Below are 21,995 nucleotides of genomic sequence, written 5' to 3' on the forward strand. Positions count from 1 at the left end.
ATAGGAAGGTTATGTAATAGTGCTAAATTTCACTTGCTGAGTTTTCAACAAGAATGTATTTCTCCGTGATAGAGAAACGTAAATAATATTTTTTGGTGAGATGTCGCTTTGTCTGTGTGTGTGTATTTCAATTTCGGCGGAATGTAATATGGGAATGTAAATATATTCGAATTGAATTTAATGATATAGTCGATTCATCACGGATTCGCCTTCTGGAATATGTCAGGTGGCGAAAACTGAATCTTTACCGCGGCTCGATTTTACATTTTTGATGATTTAAAAAACATATTAAACGCATTTTCATGAAATTTCATATATAGGCTTTGTTTCACAAAGGATTGACGAAGTTAAAAATTTCTTTTAAGTTTCATAAATCAGTTTTGGTTTAGGAAATACCAGGGTTCACAAAGCGAATTTTCACTAAGAGTCGAATTTGAATTTTTAACTTCATATATTTAAGAAAGTAATAAAGAAAACCTCTTGAAATTTAATATTTGAGCTTTCTTTATCATCTTCTAAACTAACTAACAAACTTTTATGGGAAATTGGATCGCGTAGAATGAACATCTACTAACTAATTAAGGACCAAATTCATTTTTATCAAACCAAAATGTACACTTTGCGGTCGGTTATTTACTGACCATATCAAATTGTTTAATATTCAAAGATTAACCATTCAAGGATAGGTTAAAAATTTATCGTTTTTCTCCACATTTCTCTACTTAGATATAAGAATTTTTATTTTAATTCATACTTACAAACATATTATTAATTATACTTGTAATCTTATCTAATTAATATTATTTTTAATTCTTTTTTTCAGAAAATTTTCAACATTTATGGACTGAGTAATAGAAAAACAAAATTTTTTTTCTAAGTAAGCTTAAATAATAAGAAGCATAAAATCAATCATAAAAAAATTTTTTTTTTTTCATTTTAAAATTTTGAATTTAAAAAGAAGCAACTAGAAAAATATTTAAAGAATAAAAAAAATATTTCATTGAAAATTTAATAAGAAAAATAGAAAATTTAATAATGTCCAGCGCTTTTTCATACATACAGTAATAAAATATCAATGAAAACTAGAATAAATTTTACATTAAAAATTAATTGCATAAGATTGGTCTTATGAAACAAAAAAAATTAATTAAACATTAAGAAATCAACGAATATTCAAGAAATCCTAGAAAGAAGAGCTTAAGGAAATCATCAACTTTTCTCAACAAATTTACTAAATGTAAAATACAAGAAATCATCCTAGCAAAATAACATTAAAGAAGAAAGGGAACTAAGTAAGACAAAATTAAAAACAATAACAAAACCGAAATGAAACAAAAAAATAAAATACATCGCTTGAATGTTGTCATCAATTGATCATCGATTTAATTTTAAATGGTGTTGTACCACTCCAGGTGGTAGTCACCATTCAAATGTATTTCAACTTCCATTAAATTCAAATATAAATGTATTGAAAAAGTTTTTATCATTAAAAAGAAGAAAGCAAATTCCTTGGAAGGGCCATTATAAAGAGAGCCCCCCAAAAGAAAAACTTCCGTCTGCATTAAAGTACTAGATGCAGTGGAAGAAACTGACTCGATTAAAGGCAGCTACTGGACATTCGCGTGCGCGAAGAATGCTTTGTTGTGGAAGAAGAAAGGTAAGTGTTTTATTTTTTTAAATAAAAAATTTTTTCAATTTTTTTTTTACTTACATATTTTTCTATTCAATATTTTTTTGGTGAATTATAACAGATTAATACATTGACAGCACTGATTAATTTTTAAAACTTTAGAGTCCGAAATTTTATTTCGTTGCCTCCTAATATATGGCGATGAATGTATTCATTGAACCATTTTGTTTTTCTCTTTGTGTATAAAACAATTTTTAATTAATTGGACTCCAAATGATGGATTCAAATAAATTTCACACTCTTGCTTGATCGTACTGAAAATTTGTTTTCTAAAGAATTTCAAAATTTTACTTCTGTTAGTAACCATTTCCACGTTAATTATGCTGCTAAAATGATTTCCGTACTTTCACACTCTTATTTTCAATCGAAACTTTAATGAAAATTCGCTTACGACAAATTTTATTAGTAGGAAATATTTGCACAAAAGTCTTGTAATTATACCTCGTTTGATTTATATTAAATTGCATGTTGTACAGCCGTTAACCTGGCTATTCTACAGCCTAAACATTTTTTGATATCACAATTCACTACCAAGTGATTAAAACTTCATTATGGAGTTTTGTTCAAACGCAGAAAACTGCAAATTTTTTAAATTAAATATTTAATTGGACTATTTAACATTAATTAGGACGCCCACCAAAATGAAAACTTTTTGATATCGAGCTTACATTCAACGATCTACTAACCACTTCTGGCTAACAAAATTATTTTCTTAAGTTAGAATTTAATTTTGTCTTAGATTTTAATAAGCAATAAAAAATTCAAAAATCAATAATTTTAAAAAACAAAAATTTTTAACATAATTTTGTTCTTTTAGACTAAGTTGAGGCGCATACTAAAAATTCGTCATTCTTCAAATGTTTATCGAGTTAACTTGGATTTTATTTTACATTTTTGTACTGATACTGAATTGAATTTTAATTTCTGCGAATTGTACCAATATTCATAAGGGTTTTGGTAGTCGTCCTTATATACTAAAAAACTTTATAATATTGTTATTGCATCTAGGTAATTAGTACAATTGTCCTTCCTATACAATTTTTCATTTTGTACAATTTTTGATTTTGCAACTATTTTATAAATTTTACAATATACACAATTAATTCAATTGTCATGCTTTTGCTGTTATAAAAATTATAACTGAGTATTTGTGTTTTATAATTTTATATGTAAAGTGCAAGTAGGTCATATCTTTTGTCAAATTCGACTTGAGTTTGAAAACTATACTAAAACGTATTTTTAGCTTTCAAATTAAATTTTTATTTAAAATAGTTCCGTCAAATCATAATTTTTGTAATAAACGAATTGAAAAAAACTAATGAATATCAAAGTACCAATTTTGCACTTGTCTGAACTCGAATTTCTCTTAGTCCATTTTCTAAAATCATGAACTAATTTTATTTTTAAAATTTTGAATAGTAAAATACAGTAATAAATTGCTTACGAGTTGTAGTTAAAAATATTTTCCAAAATTTTTAAAGTACCATGGTAAAATCCAACAGAAATTGTGTATCGCTTGTTCTGAATCCTATTTTTTTCCAACATTCAATAATTATAAAGTATAAGATAATATAAAGTAATTTGTATGCTTTAAAATTCAAGAAAAATCAGGTTATTACTTACTATCGTAATTATTAAGAAAAACTCTCTGTAAGCATTATTATCCTGCCCATAATTTAGAATAAGGTTTTTGAATAAAAAGAAAAGAAAAACATTTTTTTTTATAACGCTTCTTTGGATATTTTTAAAGCAATTTTTTGTTTTATTTAAATATTAACTGTAAAAAAAATTATATAAAAATTCTATTACTTTTCTGATAAGGATGTTTTCGAGAGTGTATAAGGATAATAAGAAAATATTTTTTTATAAAAACCAATTAGAAAAACGAACTTATTAGGTGTTGTGCACAAAAAAAAAATGCTATTAAAAATTATTTTATTTAGGAAAAAAGAAGAAGAATTTTCCGAATTATTTTTTTTTCTTTTAAATGTAGGAAAGATGTGAAAAGGATAAGAAAAAAAAAATACAATTAATTTTTACACCAAAAAAATTTTTTTTTCTCTCACTTTATACTTTGTTGGTTTCTTAACTTTTGTTTTGTAGTTTCATTTTAGTTTTTTCCATTTTTTTTTCTTTAATTTTGGAAAAAAAATTAAAAACAATAGGAAAAATTTCTATTTTTTGCTTTTTTAATGAAAATATGAAATTTTTCGCTTTTGGATGTAAAATATCCTTTTCAAGTATTGCCGATATATTCTGATTTTATACAATACGTGCAGATGTTTTTGCAATTTGGATACAAAAATGGATAGTACTTAAAGGGTAACACCGCATTGCGTCACTTAAAAAATTATTGTTATTTACAATCTGCATGTACATATGTATGTATATTTAATTATATTTATATACATATTATATATAAAAATAAATAAATAGCCTGTTGAAGTCCTTTAAACCTTTAAAATATCCAAGCCAAAAATTATATATTACATGTACTTACCTACAATCATACATAATATTTATATGATTTTAGTTCCTTTTGTGTGAAGGCTTATACATTTTATAACTATAAGGGAAGGTTGAACAAATAATCGTATATTTTTATATTTTATATGTAAGTAAGCACATACATATATACGCAATATATGTACATATGTATATATATTAATATATTATAATTTTCCTATTTCTGAATTTTATTTATACAAAAAAAAAAAAAATAAAACTCTAAAGAATTTCTTTTCACATAATACAAGATGGAGTTTTTATCATAGATTTTCCAAACTAAATTTAGAAAATAGAAAAACAAAATTAAAATTATTTTTTTATAAATGATTTTTGTGACCATTTGTTAGTAAGATTTTTTATTTTTTAATATAACTGTAATGTTATTAAAGTTAGATAAATTATTAATTTCTCTAAGGACATACACAAAAATATGGGATAATAGAAGAAAAATTGTTTTTATTATGTGAGGCTTAAAATGTATGAGTTTTCTATATGGAAAACTTATTGAGGTAACAAGAGAAAGAGAAAAACAAAAACAAGAAGAAAAGCTATCCAAATTTCAATAACAAATGTGATCTCATATATAAATTGCATTATAGTCAATTAGAGCTTGAAAATATGTTGGAATATTTTTTATGAACTTTTTTTATAAATTGCATAATATTTTATAACTTTTAACTTATAAAGGTTTTTCGTATGAGTGATCGTAACTGCAGAAAATGCTAAATTTTCATTTTTCAAATTGGAAATTAATTCTTGACTCGGTACTCTTGAATAGTTTATAGCTTGTGCCAGCAATATACACATTAATTTATTATTGAAACGTGTGTGTAATTGTTACACAATTAATAAATATTTTACGTAATTTTAGTGCTGATCGTATCGTTTGTACGTTGATCGGGAATATAAGCATGTCTTAAGCATTAAAATCTCGGGAAATTTCCGATTGTAAGAATTAGTGTTGGACAGATGCTTAACATGTCTGTTTATTATAAAAATCTTGCCGTTCTGATGGATTTATGCTTTCTAATTGAGTTTTACTTAAAATTTCAAACTCTTTTAAAAATAAATAGAAAAAATTAAAATTTTCCAAGTTATATCGACACTGGCATGGATTTTGTGGATTTAATGAGATATTGGTCAAATTCACAAAAAATAGCGCTGAGCTTTTGTTATTAAAGTAGTTATAAATATTAAAATAAGAGTTACTAAAGGTAACTTGTTTTTAAGGTACAAGAACTAACAATTACGCCATACTAAATTATCATTTTTACTTTGTGTATAAAACTTGTGGATTTGTTTGACAAATTTGACCATCAAAGCCTACAGAGGGATGACCATAAATTCCAAAAAACTGCTCCATAAGCTACATTAACCGAATGGTTGATAAAACTATTCTAAGATTCTTGAATCGTGTATTTTACGAGGAAAAATTAAAATTTCTTGCAGGTCTTGAATATTTTTGTAATAAATTCAATACTTCATAATCGTGTTATTTGTGGAATTTTTAAAATTCTGAGAATGTTGTAAGATCGAGCAAATTGTTTTTTCTTTTCCGGTTCTGTAATTTTCTGCTTGTTCTTCTGTAATCTCATTAAAGACAAATTCTTTTTCTGTTGCTAAGCATATTTAAACTTTCGTTAAATTCTTTTCAAATAGAAGTATTTTTGGAGGAAATGTACTTACTACGAACTAGCAACACACAAAAAAATAAAATTTCGAAACAAAATTCCAGTAGTGATGCGGTTAAAATATTCGATAAGATTTTATAGTTATGACGATGCTGAATTTTAATTAAGGATGCTATTATAGTTTTTTCTTTTCCTTTCCTATTTATTTTTTCCTCCTTTTATAGTATAGTTATAATGTTGGGAAGTAAGTAGAAGAAGGAATTTAATTCAATTTGTTTTAATAATAATATCAAAAATAATAATAATTAATTTGGAAAAATTCAAAAACAATTTGTATTTTAATGAAAGAATTGTTTTTGTAAATAGAGTCAAGTAAGGACTTTAAAATTACATGAATTTTTAGATTCTTCTATAATGTAGAATACTTAAATTTGCATATTTCTTTTTAGAATATTTTAATTTTTTTTTAATATTAGTAAATACTTATGTGTTTTGAATATCTATAGAAATATTTTTATGACTATAAGAATTCTTTTATAATTTTTACGTATTTTTATCTGGCTGCCTTGCGCACAATATACAAGTAAACACTGTGTTGAAGTTATGAAATATATGTACACTTGTAATGTTCACATTTAGTTGATAGTTAATGTGGAACTAATATGAGTTCTTTTAAATGATAATTATATAGTTATTCAATACACATACATACTTACATGAAACACAGTAATAGGAAAACAATATAGGAAAGGAAAAGAAATTATTAATAATCTTAAGAAACGTTAACAAAAAGAATTTTTTTAATATGTCAAGTTAGAAACGGAAAATATTTAGCATAATTTTCCCATTTGTATAAGGTAATTCAGAAAGGCTTTTGTCCCAAATTGCCAAATTTCAAGGGTTTCGAGCATACAGCGATTTTAACGAATGTTTGCGTAATTTTTACTTGCTGCTTTTCGTAACTTCCGTTAGGAAAAAATTGGAGCTACAAACAAACATTTTTTTTTATATTTCATGTATTTTTGAAAACACAAGCATGGCGAACTTTAGAAAAAATTCCAAATTTTGTCCATTTTGTACTTTTTTAATTTTCATATGAAATTTTTAGAAGTTTAAATTTTTGTTACAGAATTTTGGCTAGTTTTCTAGGATTTAGTTTATGCCATTGAACGTTAAAAAATTTTATAGAAGATATAATAGAGAAGCCATTTGCATTTTATGGCTTTTCGGCCCCTTGTCCAAAACAATCTGTTACAAAACTTCGGCGCCCTTTCAGATTGAAAGGTGAAATTTTATACACAAATGCATTTTTAATGGAAACGTTTTTCTGTATAAAAGACAAGTTTTATCTGTTTCGCCCTCTCTAAACGTTGTAATCACCCAAAGTTTTAAAAATTTTTCGACTATACTTATTGTATCGGAACTACAAATATTTTTTAAATTTTACAAGATTTCAGAAATTACAATAACGCAATTGTCCTCCAAATTAACCTTTACCTAAAACAAGCTCTAATTAAAATTTTTATATCATTTTTGTCTTTGACGTAAACTTGTAGAAGTCTCATTCCTTCTCAAGTCATCGCCTTTCGAAATTTGTAAACTTTGAACCTTTGGCGCCTTATATTTCTGTAAACTTTTCCAAATATCTATAAATGCAGAAAGCTAGTGATAAATTCCATGTCATAATGCGTTTATCTTGAACGCAATTAACCCTTGAATTCTATTATATTAACGTTTCTTTAAATATTTTTTGTCTCATCCTAAATATATGCAATAATTTGATATAATTTGTTTTTTCAATGAAAATAATTTAAATATTTTGTAGTTTTTATTTGATGAAGAGTGTTTCGATAAACATAAGGGGAAAAGTGCTTCCTTACAAACAATTGGTTTGTAAAATTCATCCAAAATTATTTTTAAAATTTTTTTGATTTTTTCGACTAAAGAGCAATTATTAAAATCACACATAGAAATTTCATTTGTCAAGAAACTTTTGTCATTTATGAAAAGATGAACAATTAGAAAAAAGTGCAAAATTTTTATTAAATTACTTTCAAATAATATTCATAGATCAAATGCTACCATGCTTATAGCGCTCTCCTTACCGTTTAATTTGGATTAAAAAAACTTCTCATTTTAAAAGATTGTTTAATTGGACTATTAATAAGTTATCAAAAATTTTTTGTTTGGCATTTCAATTTCGAAAATACAGGGTTAATTTTACTTATTTAAAATCAAATGAGCATCTTTGTCAAAATTAGTCATATTGCTCTTTTGATATTTCTCAGTTTTAGTACTGTTATTCTTCGCTGGTATTGTTGATGAGAGTTGAAAATGGAAATTTCAAGATATTTAATTCTCATGCGACGTTATTCACTTAATTCTGCAAGGCTGCAGTTAAATCTGTGGTCGGCCCAAATTAATCTGAATTTCCTGTATTTAAGCTTAAACACCATTATAGAATGAAAATATTTTCCGCAATTTCTCATTTAGTATGTTCCCAGTTGACCATTTGCCGTGAATTTTAAAATTTTTTTTAAGAATTACTAGAAAATTTTCATAATTCTTGTATCTAACAATTTTGTTTTTTAATAAAAATCAGAGTTTTTCATTGTTTTTTTTTTTTAAGAAAACTAAAACATATTTTGAAAACCTCCGTGCAAAACCTTCGTTTAAAAATTCTTCATTTAAGAAAACCATTTTAAAGTTCAAATCAATTTTCTCTTCTTATATAAATTTTTATTTCATTAAAAAATAAATGAAGTTAATTTTTTATTTATTTATTTTTTCTTCTTTTTATATAGTTAGTTTGTTTGTATCTTTTTCAAATAATGAAATGATATTTAAGTTAAATATTGATTTTATCCTTTTATATAAAGATTACGTTAACTTTTCAATTTAACCTAAAAATAATTTTTTTTTCTTGCTTCCCTTTATGAAATTGAATCGATTAGATGCGGGTAACAGATAGTTTATTTCGATCTTTCACTTTACTGCTTCCCTTTTCCTCTGTTTTCTCTTTGTTCTTGTTAATAACAAGTTTTCATATTATATACATACATAATATGTATGATTCCTTGTATCCTTTAACTTCTCAGACGATAAATGAATGGTTTATAATATTCGACCTCATTTTAAATTGAATAATTTTCATATGATAAGTTTCGACATCTTAATTTTGTAGTTTTGTTTTTTCTTGTTCTATATGATTTTTTTTGGTTTCTAGTTTAATTCAGTTAGGTTCAGCATGTCCTTTTTATAGCAATATAAATTTCATGTGTGCATGTGAAGTTTCGCAAAAGAAATAAAATTGTTCCTATTTGATTCAACGCTTTTTTCTGGTTGTTTTGTTGGTTTTTGATTTTTTTTTAACTTTTTTGATCGTTTTCATTTTTGAGGATACGAAAAAGGATTACAAAATTAAATATATATGGTATTGTTCAAGTATACAGGGATATTTTTTTTTGTGTTTATTAAACTTTGAACAAAGAATGATTTTTTTCTTATGTTATCCTTTATATTATTATTTTTTTTTTGCTTTTTTTATTTTGTGTATATTACAAAAATTTCGAGTGACTTGACCTCATTCTTAAGAAACAATATAGGAAAAAATAAAAAAAAAAATTACAAATCCTTGTAATTCTTAAAAAAAAAAATGAAAATAAATAGGGAATGTTTTTTAATAGTTTAACATCAAGATGAACTGAAAATGAGCTGGAAAAGTACAAAATATAATAGTTATGAGAGAAAATAATAGTGGAAAAAAAAAGGATTACAATTACAATTTCGTAAGCAAATAAATTTCTTAATTTGCTTGCAAGATTAAAGCTATTTTATGGCATAAATTATTGATTCTGTTGCTGTTATATTGAAAGTTGATCAAACAAAGTAAATTATTAGGCAGTTTTTTCGAAAGCCAATTCAATATAAAATTTAAATTTATTCTTTTAATTAAATTTTGATATTTCGTAATTTTGTTTTCATTTTGTAAATTCAGAATTTGGGGATTTTTAATTGTTTATATATAAGATCAAAATATTCACAGTAAAATTTTAAAATCATTGCGTACATAGAAAATAAATGGTACGAATCAATTTCCATATACCGATTTGATTTTCTCGGTTCGATTTAGATTTATTTCCTAAGCACCTAACGTAATCAAATTCTTAATTCAGAGTGGCTATTGTGATCAAAAATTACTAATAGTTGATAAATACAGCACTTAAAATCAATAAAAATAGAAAATAGTGACCACTTCTTGATTTTTTATATTTTATTAGATCTCATAAAATCTTGACATACATGCAAATTAAAACTGAAGAAAGTGGAAAATATTCTGTAAAAAAAAAATTTAAAGTTTCTAAAATTTTTACACAAAATTGTGGGAATGAACAAAATTGAAGAAATACAAAATGGGAAAAAATTGGTGTTTCTCTAAAGTTTGAATGCTTGGTATTCCGAAAGTATGTAAAATACAAAATCACGCAATATTTTGCTTTCAAGACTTTTACTACTCCTTTCAGAAACTGTTCATTTGAAAACTTTATTTTTTTCGGATGGGAAGTTATAAGAAAAAAAATTTGGGCAAGTAAAAATTTCGTGAAAATTCGTTAAAATCCCTGTATCTCGGAAACCGTTGAGTTTTTCCAAACAGAAATTTCAGCCATTTTGATGCCCTAAACAAAATGATATTGCACTCTTTACTGAATCCCCATGTATAATAATAGAAAACGTTTATTTTTATGTAATTGAGTGAGATTGTCTTAAAAGTATTTCTTGAAATATTTTCTAATTATAAATTAAAAAATTTTTAGTAACAAAAATCTGTTGTTTTTTTCAATTCATAATTTTTTTATTTGAACTACATTTCTGCTCCTATCTAAATCTTCAGAGGGCATCTTGTTTTATATTTTATCCAAATTTTATCATTGCTTTCGGCCCGTCAGTTTATTATCATTTCAAATCTATTTCAAAATTTATTCACTCTTATTGAAACATACCCATATTTTTGTTCTTAGTCTGGGAACTTTAAAAACCATGTGTTATATTTCGATCTTTTATCTGGTGCGCTAATGGGTTCTGTTTTAACCTTATTTTAAAATTTGATTTTAAGTTTGATTAATTTGCATAGCTAATTTCAACATTACCTAAAATCAACTCAAGTCCAACTACAGATTTTAGGGTTTGCTGGTATTTTCTTTTTCTAATGAAATCTGATTTTAATACGGATAACTGTAATATACAATTATAACAATAGTTTTATATTTAAATGACTTAAAAGATTCGAACCTTTTACAAAGCACAAATTTAATATTTTCATTTTAAATAATTATTTTTGATTGTGCTAGTTTATTTTCAAAATTTTAATTTTCATTTTTTCCTGTGTAATTTTCTTTTATAGAAATTATTTGAGACTTTCAAAATAGAACACAAAACATAAGTTAAAGTTGTGCACTAATTTTTAGTCTTTATTTCATTGTCTTCATTTTTATCACATTAATAATAATATTTTGCAAGCTTTAATTTTAGAATAGCGTGATTACTCATTACTTAAGTTTCTAGTTTGCAAACAAAATTAAAAATCCATTCAAATCAAGTAAACCAAAAAGAAAAAACTTATTCTTCTTTAGTGTCAAGGTTTGGTTCTTCATTTTATTCCAACTAAAATGTTGAATAATTAAATTTGTTGTTTTTAATTGGTTTTCGTCTATGCCAACTAATGGATGAAGAGTAAAATGTCATTAAAACTCTAGACTCTTGTAACATTCATTTCGTTTTTGCTTAAAATTTAGAAACTGTTATACAAAATTTTAAATATAGAACATATTGTTAACGTTTGAAACGAAGAGAAATTTAATGGAGTTATGTGACTTTATGAGAAGAAATTAGATTTTTTTAATTATATGTAAATCCTTTTTGAAATAAGCAAATTTCGTGATTTTTCCACACATTTTGTTTCAAGCGTGTTAAGTTTTAAAAAACTTTTATTTTGCGTGGAATTATTAGTAGATGTTGATGTATCTGTGTACAAAGTTCATCGTGTCAACTTTGAAGTATCTACGCGAGTGAAAATTGCTTGTCCTCTGTTATATTTTACCATGTAAAATTGACGTCATAAATTTAAAACTGTTATTATACAATTTTAGCACTGTAGCTTGGAAATATTTTTAAATTATAAAATGAATTCCTAACGACTTTTGGCGAAATTAATGTATTGGCGAAACACTTTTAAATTCATTTAAAAATGTTTTCGTACTTATGTAAGTATTTATTTAGAATTTTTAGAAGCAAAAATTATTTTTATTTTCGAAAGTTGAAAGTTTTTTGCTATTAAAAGTTGAAATTTTCAAGAAATTGTGACTATTGAGTGGAAGTGTGTATTCAAGTGCGTAAAGTCGTTCTTTATACTTACACAAAGGGAGTCGAAATTTGAAACAAACCTATAAAATATTTAATATTTAAAATTAGCCTCAAAATATTTCATTACATTTCATTTGTAGCACATACCGAATAATGCTGAATTTTCAAAATATTTTTTATAAAAAACTACAAATATACACGATAAAATTGGTTAAGAGTTTTTCTATTCATAGCTGTCATTAAGAATCCTTAATATTTTTATTTTTTCTAAAATTATGTATAAATTTTCTTTTTCGTTAAAATTCCATTGAAATTTTCGTATTTCTTTGGCCAGATTAAAAATAAAATTTTTCCATGAATCAGAAATTCTTTTTCTTTTCCACATTTTTGAAAGAAAGCACACAAAAAATATTGTCAGAAATATTATTTTTCCCTCAAATTTCTATATTTTAAAAAAAAGTTCAAAGGAAATTGGTGTATTTTTCAATAGAATAAAAAAAAATCAGCAAAAACAAACAAAACAAGAATTTCTCAATAAAATATAAAAAAAATCTTAAAATTACACTATTAAAATCATAAATGATGAAAATTGGCAACATTGAATTTATGTGAAAATTTATGGTATGTGCATACAAAAAAATATTCGTACACAAAAAAAAATTATGTTGAACAGTGAACTTTCAGCATAATTTAGGCAAAAGGCATACGTACTTAAAACTTATAACACTCTATACACTTGTACATGTCAGTGTGTTTTCGTTATTTAGAGTATTCGAGTATACATACACATATGTATGTATTTATTTACGAATATTATTGTGGATATATGCAATACTTTGGTAATTTTACGCTACATTTATAACAACATAAAACATTAAAACAGTTAAAATAACAAATTAAATTCCCCTCCAAACATTTTTATAGTATCTACAATATTTTAATGACAATGAAAATTCTTTTTTGAGAAATTCGCTTAGAAAATTTTTCGGCGAAATTTTCGATAAATTTTGTGTTTACACTTAATGCTCAAATTGAAAAAACAGGGGTATTTTGAATATTACGAGTAAAGCGCAGGTCATATTTTTCTTATCTCACAAATACTATTTCAGTACTAGATCATAAATGAGAAAAAAGAAAGTCCCTTTATATCACTTTCTATGGATTACCCTTTAATATGGGAAACAACCATATTATTTAGAAAATGTTTGACGAAACAAAAATATTTTATATAATGACGAAAATTTGTCGAAACTTTAATATTATTCCCCAATATTTGTTAAAAACATTTTTTTGGTGTTTGTGCTAAGTGTTATTATTTTATTGTTTTGATTTTTTTAAATTTTATAAGACGAAATGAGAGAAAATGTGAAAAAGGCAAAGAAACCAAAAAGAGGGCAAAAATATGGATTGGGTTTTGGGGTGGTTTTCATTTATGAATATGACATTAACATTACAATATACATAACGGTTTCTTTATCATTTAGATATGTTTGTGTGTATAATATATGGGAACATTTTTCCAATAAAAAATTAAATAAAATATAGAAAACAACGAAAAATTATAGAATATAAAATTTATTTTATGAAGTGGAAGAAAAGAATTTTTTAATAAATATTAAATGCGTATAGAGAAAAAGTATGTATTGTATGAGTATTATACATACATATGCGTATGTTATACACATTCAATATGGCAAAGCAATTCAATATACTTTTACAGGGTGTACATTTAGATTTAGAATTGAGCTAACGCAAATGAATCACACAGAAAAATAAAACTGAATGACAACAAATAATCAAAAATATCGAATAAAATGAAATGAGGTTAAAAAGGCAGTTCGAAATGCTCTTTAACTAATATAGTATACACATATATACATATATGCACGTTTATGGGGTAGCATAAAGTATGAAAAGTATATGTGTATGTTCTTATATAAATTTAATATTACGTACCATTAAGAAACAGAAAAATAATAACAATAATTAAGAACTAAATAACAAAATTAAACAGAACTCTGAAAATATATATACATATATATATATATATATATATATATATATGAAGAGGGAAACCAATACATATACACATTATATATATACATCCATATTTACACATTTTTGGTATAACATATATGGTATAGCTTAGAAAAGAAAAAAAAAGTGTACGTAAAATTTTTTATATGTATGACTATTAAAGATGCAGAAAAAAATGTAAGAGTAAAAGAAATAGAAATAAAATGAATAAAATATACTTTTAATAATAAAATGGAATTGATTGTGTGTGTGTATATGTATATGCATGTGTATGCATTATTTTATTACAGACAAAAATTTTTGCGTGTTTGAGTAAAATTATTGTAGCCTTGCGCTTTTGATGCAACGCTTAAAATTACTACTATTAAAATATTGTGTATTTTTAATAGTAAAAGCATGTTTCATTATAGAAAAATTTGAAATGGTATTTTTTTCTATTTTTTCTATGTTTTTTTGTTTTCTCTATTTTCTTTTTGTATAAAGTACCCATTTTATTTGAAGTGTATCCAATGAATACAGAAAATTTCTTAGAAGGCAATAGAGAAATATTTGTTTTTGTTTTGATGTTTTTGTTTTTATTTTTTTTTATATTATTTCATGTGTCAAAAATTCTCATGAGATATCAATTTCAATCCCTGTACATGATTTAAAAAAAAAATTGTGTTTTTTTTCGTAATAAAAATTTCTTTTCGCAATTGTTTTTTTAATATTTAATGTTTTGAATTTTTGTAATTCTATTGTTATACTTTAACTTTTAGTTACCTACATACTTATATATTATACTTGAACATGCTTACATACATATGTATATATAACATTTTTGTTTGACATACATACACATTTCAATATGTAATATTAAAATTTGCTTATAAAAATCATGAAAGTGACCAAGAAAATCTTGGATTAGTAATTCAATTAAATTTGAAATCTTGGAAAACTAAAAGACAACTGCAGTTTCTACGAGGGTAACTGGAATTTTATAAGTTTACCGTTTTGGAAAAAAGTTTCAGAAATAAATTTATTTTGCTCGTTTTAGTTAATTTTTTTTAAAACAAAAATTATTCCATACAATTTTATGCTAACAAATTTTTTAAGGCTCTTATATAGAAAAAAAAATCTAAATAGTTCAGTTTGCATACTAACATTTTATTAGTATGAGATTTAGAGTACCTATGAACGTACATAAATACATATATACATAATAATTACGATAAAAATCACACCAGAAAATGAAAACAAAAAAAAACGAATAGAATAACGAATAGAAGCAAAAATGAAGAAATATAAAAACAAAAAAAGCAAAAAAAATACAAATCAAAAGTTATTATCCTTTTCATAATAGAAGGATAGTATAACCATAAATATTTAGGTCATATTTTCTACAACTACTACACAACTATTACGGCATTAACACAACTACCATTGATGCACATTACTATTATTTTTATTATGCCGTTATAGAATGCAATCGAATTTTTCTTTGATGTTTTTATTTTGCTTTTGATGAATTACATTTTTCGGAAAATTGTATGTATTGAATGAAGGATTGAAAAATATATAAAATTTTATTTGTATGCCAATGAAAATTCAAAAAAATTGTGTTAGGTATACAGAAAATATTCGTTTGACAAATTCAATCGGAAAATTTGATTTATAATTGGTTTAAAATTTCTTTAAACATAAGGTTTTTTTTTTTTTTTTTTTGCATAGGGAAATTTAATGTTCCCTATATGCACTTCTTTTTTCCATAATTGAATCAAATTATTTTATTTTTTTAATTGATAAATCGATAAAACATGTTTGTACTATATGTGTATAACATTTATTATTTGTACCTATGTATAATGTATGTGAAATTCATAGTAAATATGTTGGAGAAAAGTGAAAATTTTGTTCACTTTTACCCGGCATTGATTACCGTATTCTGTTTCGTATGTGGGATTGAACATTTCCATATATTTTCGATATACTTATATATTTTTGAAATTTGATTTACTTTTTAAATTTTGTTTGTCAAAAAAAAAATATGACTTTTTGGTTAATTTATTTTGCAATTTTCGTTCTACTTTTACTATTTTATTTGTATGTATGTATGTTTATCCTTTTCTATTTTCAACTTTTATATCTATTGATCAGGATTGATATGAAGAGTGTGTAATATGCGTAGTATAAAAAAATATGTGCCATATTCCAATATAATAGGAAATTAAAATGTGGTGCAGTGTTTTCCTCATATATACATATCTATATAATTGGTATATATACATGGATATATGCATACATATTGAAATCATGCATAGTATGTAGATAAATGCATAGTATACTGTCATTAAAATTTACACATATTACATACGCAAATGTGGATATATGTGTACTACCCTATAATTGTGTATGCAATAACAAGAAATAAAGGTTATCGTCCGCTAAAGTATTTTAATATATTCAATGAATTTTATAAATATATAAAAATTGAATTTTAATTTTAAATATTGAAAAAAAACGAGAAAAAAAATAGAGTTGACCTTGTCAACTCTGTGATACCCGTACGAATTTGTAATCCTATGTGCGAATAAAGATGCCATAACTGACTATGGGACAGACTATGACTTTAAGTTTCCGTATTACCATATTAATTTATGCAAAATTTCACTGCTATGTGTTTTTCAAAATACTGGTTGTCCCAAACTACTATTGAAGTTGTATGGCAGCTACCAGAAAGAGCCAAGAAATTTTAGCGAATTTTATCAAGCACATCGGCCCTGCTAATATATTCACTTGTGTGAAATCTCAATATCACAGCTTTTATAGTTTCTGAGATATAGCCAAATAACTTTTGAAGTTGTATGGCAGGTACCAGAAGGAGCCAAGTAATTTCAACGACTTTTATGAGACACATTGGCCCTACTAATATATTCGTTTGTGTAAAATTTCAATTCCACAGCTTTTATAGTTTCTGAAATATAGTCAAATAACTTTTGAAGTTGTATGGCAGGTACCAGAAGGAGCCAAGTAATTTTAACGACTTTTATGAGACACATTGGCCCTACTAATATCTTCGTTTGTGTGAAATTTCAATACCACAACTTTTATAGTTTCTGAGATATAGCCAAATGAATTTTGAAGTTGTATGGCAGCTACCCGAACCGGTACCCTGATCATGTCCAATTTAAATAGGGTTCTGGCACTTACTACAATAAATCATCTGTGCAAATTTGGTGAACTTAGCTCAATTAGTTTTTGAGTTATCGTTCGGACGGACGGACGGACGGACGGACGGACGGACGGACGGACGGACAGACAAAGCTAAATCAACTCAGAATTTGACGCTGATCAAAAACATACACTTGAGTCTATATCTAACACCGTTATTTCTTAGTGTTACAAACGGTAAGGCAAATTTAGTATACCCTTCGAACATACGTTCGTCCGGGTATAATAATCTGTAAAATTTTTCGTTGTTTAAAATTGAAATAAGAAAAAAATAGTTTAATGTATGTAGGTGTATTCAATTATTTATTTAATATGCGCGTACATATGTATACACATATATACACATATATAATTTATTGAGAGAAATGTGGTGAAAAATTTTGTTTTTTTTTTTTTAAATTGTGTATACCTTAAATATTTAAATATTTTGTACAGGTAAATTAGAATTTATTTTGCTTCTGCTTTTATAAATCTATTTTTAGTATTGGTAAAGTAAACAAATTTTAATAAATTTTTCAAAATTACTTAAAATAAAAAATGATCAAAAATAATGGCCAAATCTTTAAAAACCTTCCTGAAAAGTTGTATGAACTTACTGAGTAATTTGAAATTTAATTAGAATTCGTAGTATAGAGTTGACCCCGGTTCAATTTTTTGACACTCATACGCATCAATTATTTTGAGAATTGTATGAAAATTTCCAGACTACTTCACATTGCCACACTGTTTGGTATTAAATAATACGTAAAATTTCGTAGCAAAGAAATGATAATGAATTTTACTCTATTTCATTAATAAGAATCTCCAACTCTAAACTCACATACAAAATTTGTATGTATACTTACATGTTGACCTATTTTTATTAAACAATAATTTATTCTTTCAAATATACACAATATTTGTATTCAATTGGATACTTACTTATAAATTTTAGTAAAAACAAAATTACGTGATTTATGACTGACAGTCTTCTTATATACAAGAAGTAAAATTGAGAATAGAAAAAAATATAAAAAAACTGAAGTAAATGTACACGTTTTCTTAATTACTGCTACGCTACTTAAAGGTGAAATTAAGCTGTAATAGATAAGTATGGATGCGTGTGTGTGCAAGTGTGTAGGTTTGTATATTTAGCATAAAATATCGCGTAATTCATACGATTTTTAGTGTGTTGCTATTGGAGTTGTATAAATATATTATTTGGTTATTAATTATCTTAGCCATTTGTTTAATTCAAATTTGATTTTTCTATACAGAAAAATAAAAGATAAATATTGAATTTATTGAATTTATGTTTTAATAAATGGGTTCGTGTGCGACTATTTACATGTTTGTGTGCGATTAATGACTGCCAATTTAAAATTGAAATTTTTTATTTAAGTAAAATTATTATTGGGATGTTTTAATGGAATTATCTTTAATAAAATAAGAATAAATTTAGAATAAGCTAAAAAATTTAAAATTAAATAAATTTTATGAGATATCTTATTAGCTTATTAGTTTTACTATCGCCATCCGTCCGTGGACCGGTTTACAAAACTTCTACAATCTTAAAGATAGAAAGCTAAAATTTCATACGTACAAAGATTTACTAGAAACTTGATTTATTTATACCATGTTTGAACTTTGGACAAACAAAATGGCTGTTAAAATTGATCGTTATTAAAAAACCCCCTTTTTTCCAATTTTTGATATCGTTTTCCATCTAGACCGGGGTCTGCTTAGCAGCGTCTAGATGCCAATAAATAGTTTATTTCGTTTTATTTTCGAAAAAAAAAATTTTTCCACCTCTTCAAGTTATCGCCTCTTGAAATTTCAATTTCAGTTTAAATTTTTTTCTTACCTCATCCTAAATGTATGCAAACTTTGAAATACTTCAGTATATGAATCAAATTAACGTCAATAACGTAACAGCTAGATTGCTTTTATCTAAAATATTAATAGCTAGATTGTATTTTCACTTTTGACCTAATTTTATCTAAAAATTTCATTGAATATGTTGACGATCTCAATACTTTTATATTTAGTGGGAGAATCAACTGGCCAAAATTAAAGATAATATGTTTAAAAAAATTAAATCTACAAATTAAATTAATATGTCAATGAAAAGCAATTAATTAATAACCAAGATAAATTAAATATTCAAAATAAATTGAGTTTATTTTAAAATGAATATTCAATATGGTGGCTACTTTTTTCTGCGTTTTAATTTGAAATTGAAAGAATAGAAAGACATTACCATTTTAAATAGAAAAGATTTGCAAATCTATACAACCTATTGAGTTAAGTTATAGTGCACCAACTATTGACGATATTAAATAATGATTTTAAACAATTTACTGATTCTCTCTCTGCCGCTCAAATAAAAATTTAAATATCAAAGTCAATTGAACACTAATTTTTCAACATAAATGCATAATGTAATTTTAAATTTTGATAGACATTAAATACGAATTTTATTTAGATGCCCTCGAACATTTCAGCAACTGAAATTTTTAATAACATACAATGGCTACGCTTTAAATTTTCTAATTTCTAATTTTAATTTAATAATAAACCAGCTTCATTTGATTTATGTAAATTAACCAGGTCTCATCACAGTCAAGTTGTGTACGACATTATGAAGAGGTAAAAGTTTTCTAGTGAGTTTTACAATATATTTTCCGTTACCATTGCATTATCTAAAATGGTTTCATTACGAAAATTGCATAATTTTTTTTTCTCTTTGTGCTTTCTAAACATTTCATAAAAAATATGAATTTATGCTTTTCTTAAATAATTAAGTTCATGTATACCTTAACATATTGACACAGTGAGGACGTTTAGATTATAAGCTGAAAAAGTGTTACAAAAATTATGTGTATATTATGCAGGTGGGTATTTTATTTCTGATTTTTTCTTTTATACATATAATATGTTTGTGTGTGATATAATAAGTAATATATGAAAATATGGAATTAAACTTACAAACATAATGAAGATATAATCTTTTTCAAAGGTTAACAATCAGAAAATGAACAGATGTGTATAGAAAAAAAAAATCGGATGAATACAAACACCTATAGTTATATGCACATAAATATTGTTAGAACACTTTATTTGTTGTCGGTTAGTAAAAAGTGACAACTCCATTTTGAAATATATTTTTTATTTTTTACAAATGTAAAGAAACTCATTTTTTTAAAGCTCCACAGGTATTTCATAATTTTTGTCAGGATTGAGCATTGAGTGAAATTGTTTGTTTAGAAAATAACTTGCCGAAGCTTGTCAATTACTGAAATACGAGTGTGTGTCACATTGACAACGAATAATATCGGATTCTCAGAATATATGCCTTTTTTTCTTAATCGAACTTTATGCTTGCATTTATTACATTTGCGTTGCTTTAATTAATTGAAATTTATTTGAAAATAATGATAATTTATGAGTTATTCGGTTTTCGCATAACCTTACCAAATAACATTATAAGATAGCTACAGATGAAAACTATGGTTATGTGGTATGGTATGAAAGTGTTACAAACACTTGTGAATAGCTTCTATTTAAAATAAAGTAATTATATTTATGTTCTTTTTCTCTTTATATATACAAGCTTAAAAAAACAACCGATTGTAAAATTTATCCTTGACTTAGTTTGGATTCTTAGACAATTCATTAGATTTGTAACTGACCTAGAAAATTTTGCTATCATGTTGAAAGAAAGTACACACATTTTAAACCGATTTAGAAATAGAAAAGGTATTCGAAGCTTTCAAGTACATAATATGTATATGAAACGTGTTGTTGTGGTTATAATGAGTAAGTAATTACAATGTATTTAGTTTTCAATAGAATTTCTATTTTTAATTATTCAAAGGATTTAACTTTTATTTACCGAAATAATTTGCGGTTAATTGGGAATTCATTTGAATTAAATGTTATCATATGGATAATTAAGTGATTAAAAGTCTAATGCAAGTGTTTTGTTTTGTTTTACGTTATTGAGTAATTACCGTAACAAAAATTTATTTCATTGATTTAGAACCATAATATTTGTTTAGATTTTGATACTTGGACTTGGAAAATATTAAATTATTATGAAAAAGAAAGTAAAAACAAAATCAGTTTGGAAGTCAAAAATTTCTAAAGTCAACTATTTAAGAATCTTTAATTGGAATTTAAAAATTAAAAATTTTCTAGGACAAAAAAAAAATCCTGGTCTCTAATGAACCATTATTTTAAATGAACTTAAAGAATTGCGATATTAATTTTGATTGTCTCTACAGAGGCAAATATGAAATTTATGTGTTAAAATCAACCAAGGAGCTTTTCTTTAATTTCTAAGATTGTTGTTTGCCTTAAGAAATGCAAAGGATAATTATTGCAAAGGAGTTGAAAACGTCAACTTCTTGTAGAAATAAATGATTTATTTTGTCGAAGTAATTGTTTTCTTTTATTTTTCTACCCTTCCAAGTTGTAACTTGAGAAAATGAGCAAAATTTAGGTTTTCGGCTCCGAAAAGTATGCAATGATGTTATATTTTATAAAATATCATAAAATTATAAGAGTTATAATTTTGC

General features: G+C 24.9%; 1 protein-coding gene across 10 annotated transcripts in view; it reads left to right on the plus strand.

Moving 5' to 3' along the window:
- Positions 1 to 21,995, plus strand: part of LOC129608305 (rho GTPase-activating protein 100F) — a 122,504-nt gene that overhangs the window by 36,458 nt on the left and 64,051 nt on the right. For all 10 annotated transcript variants that reach the window (XR_008696885.1, XR_008696887.1, XM_055519740.1 and 7 more), the window contains exon 2: positions 824 to 1,657. Coding sequence is in view for 8 of the 10 variants with exons in the window: in XM_055519740.1 (XP_055375715.1) it covers positions 1,574 to 1,657 (84 nt within the window). In the remaining 2 variants the exon portion in view is untranslated. The remainder of the gene's footprint in view (positions 1 to 823; positions 1,658 to 21,995) is intronic.

This window comes from Condylostylus longicornis, unplaced genomic scaffold (genome assembly GCF_029603195.1).
Source record: "Condylostylus longicornis isolate FDR11 unplaced genomic scaffold, ASM2960319v2 ptg000004l, whole genome shotgun sequence".
Taxonomy (NCBI): domain Eukaryota; kingdom Metazoa; phylum Arthropoda; class Insecta; order Diptera; family Dolichopodidae; genus Condylostylus; species Condylostylus longicornis.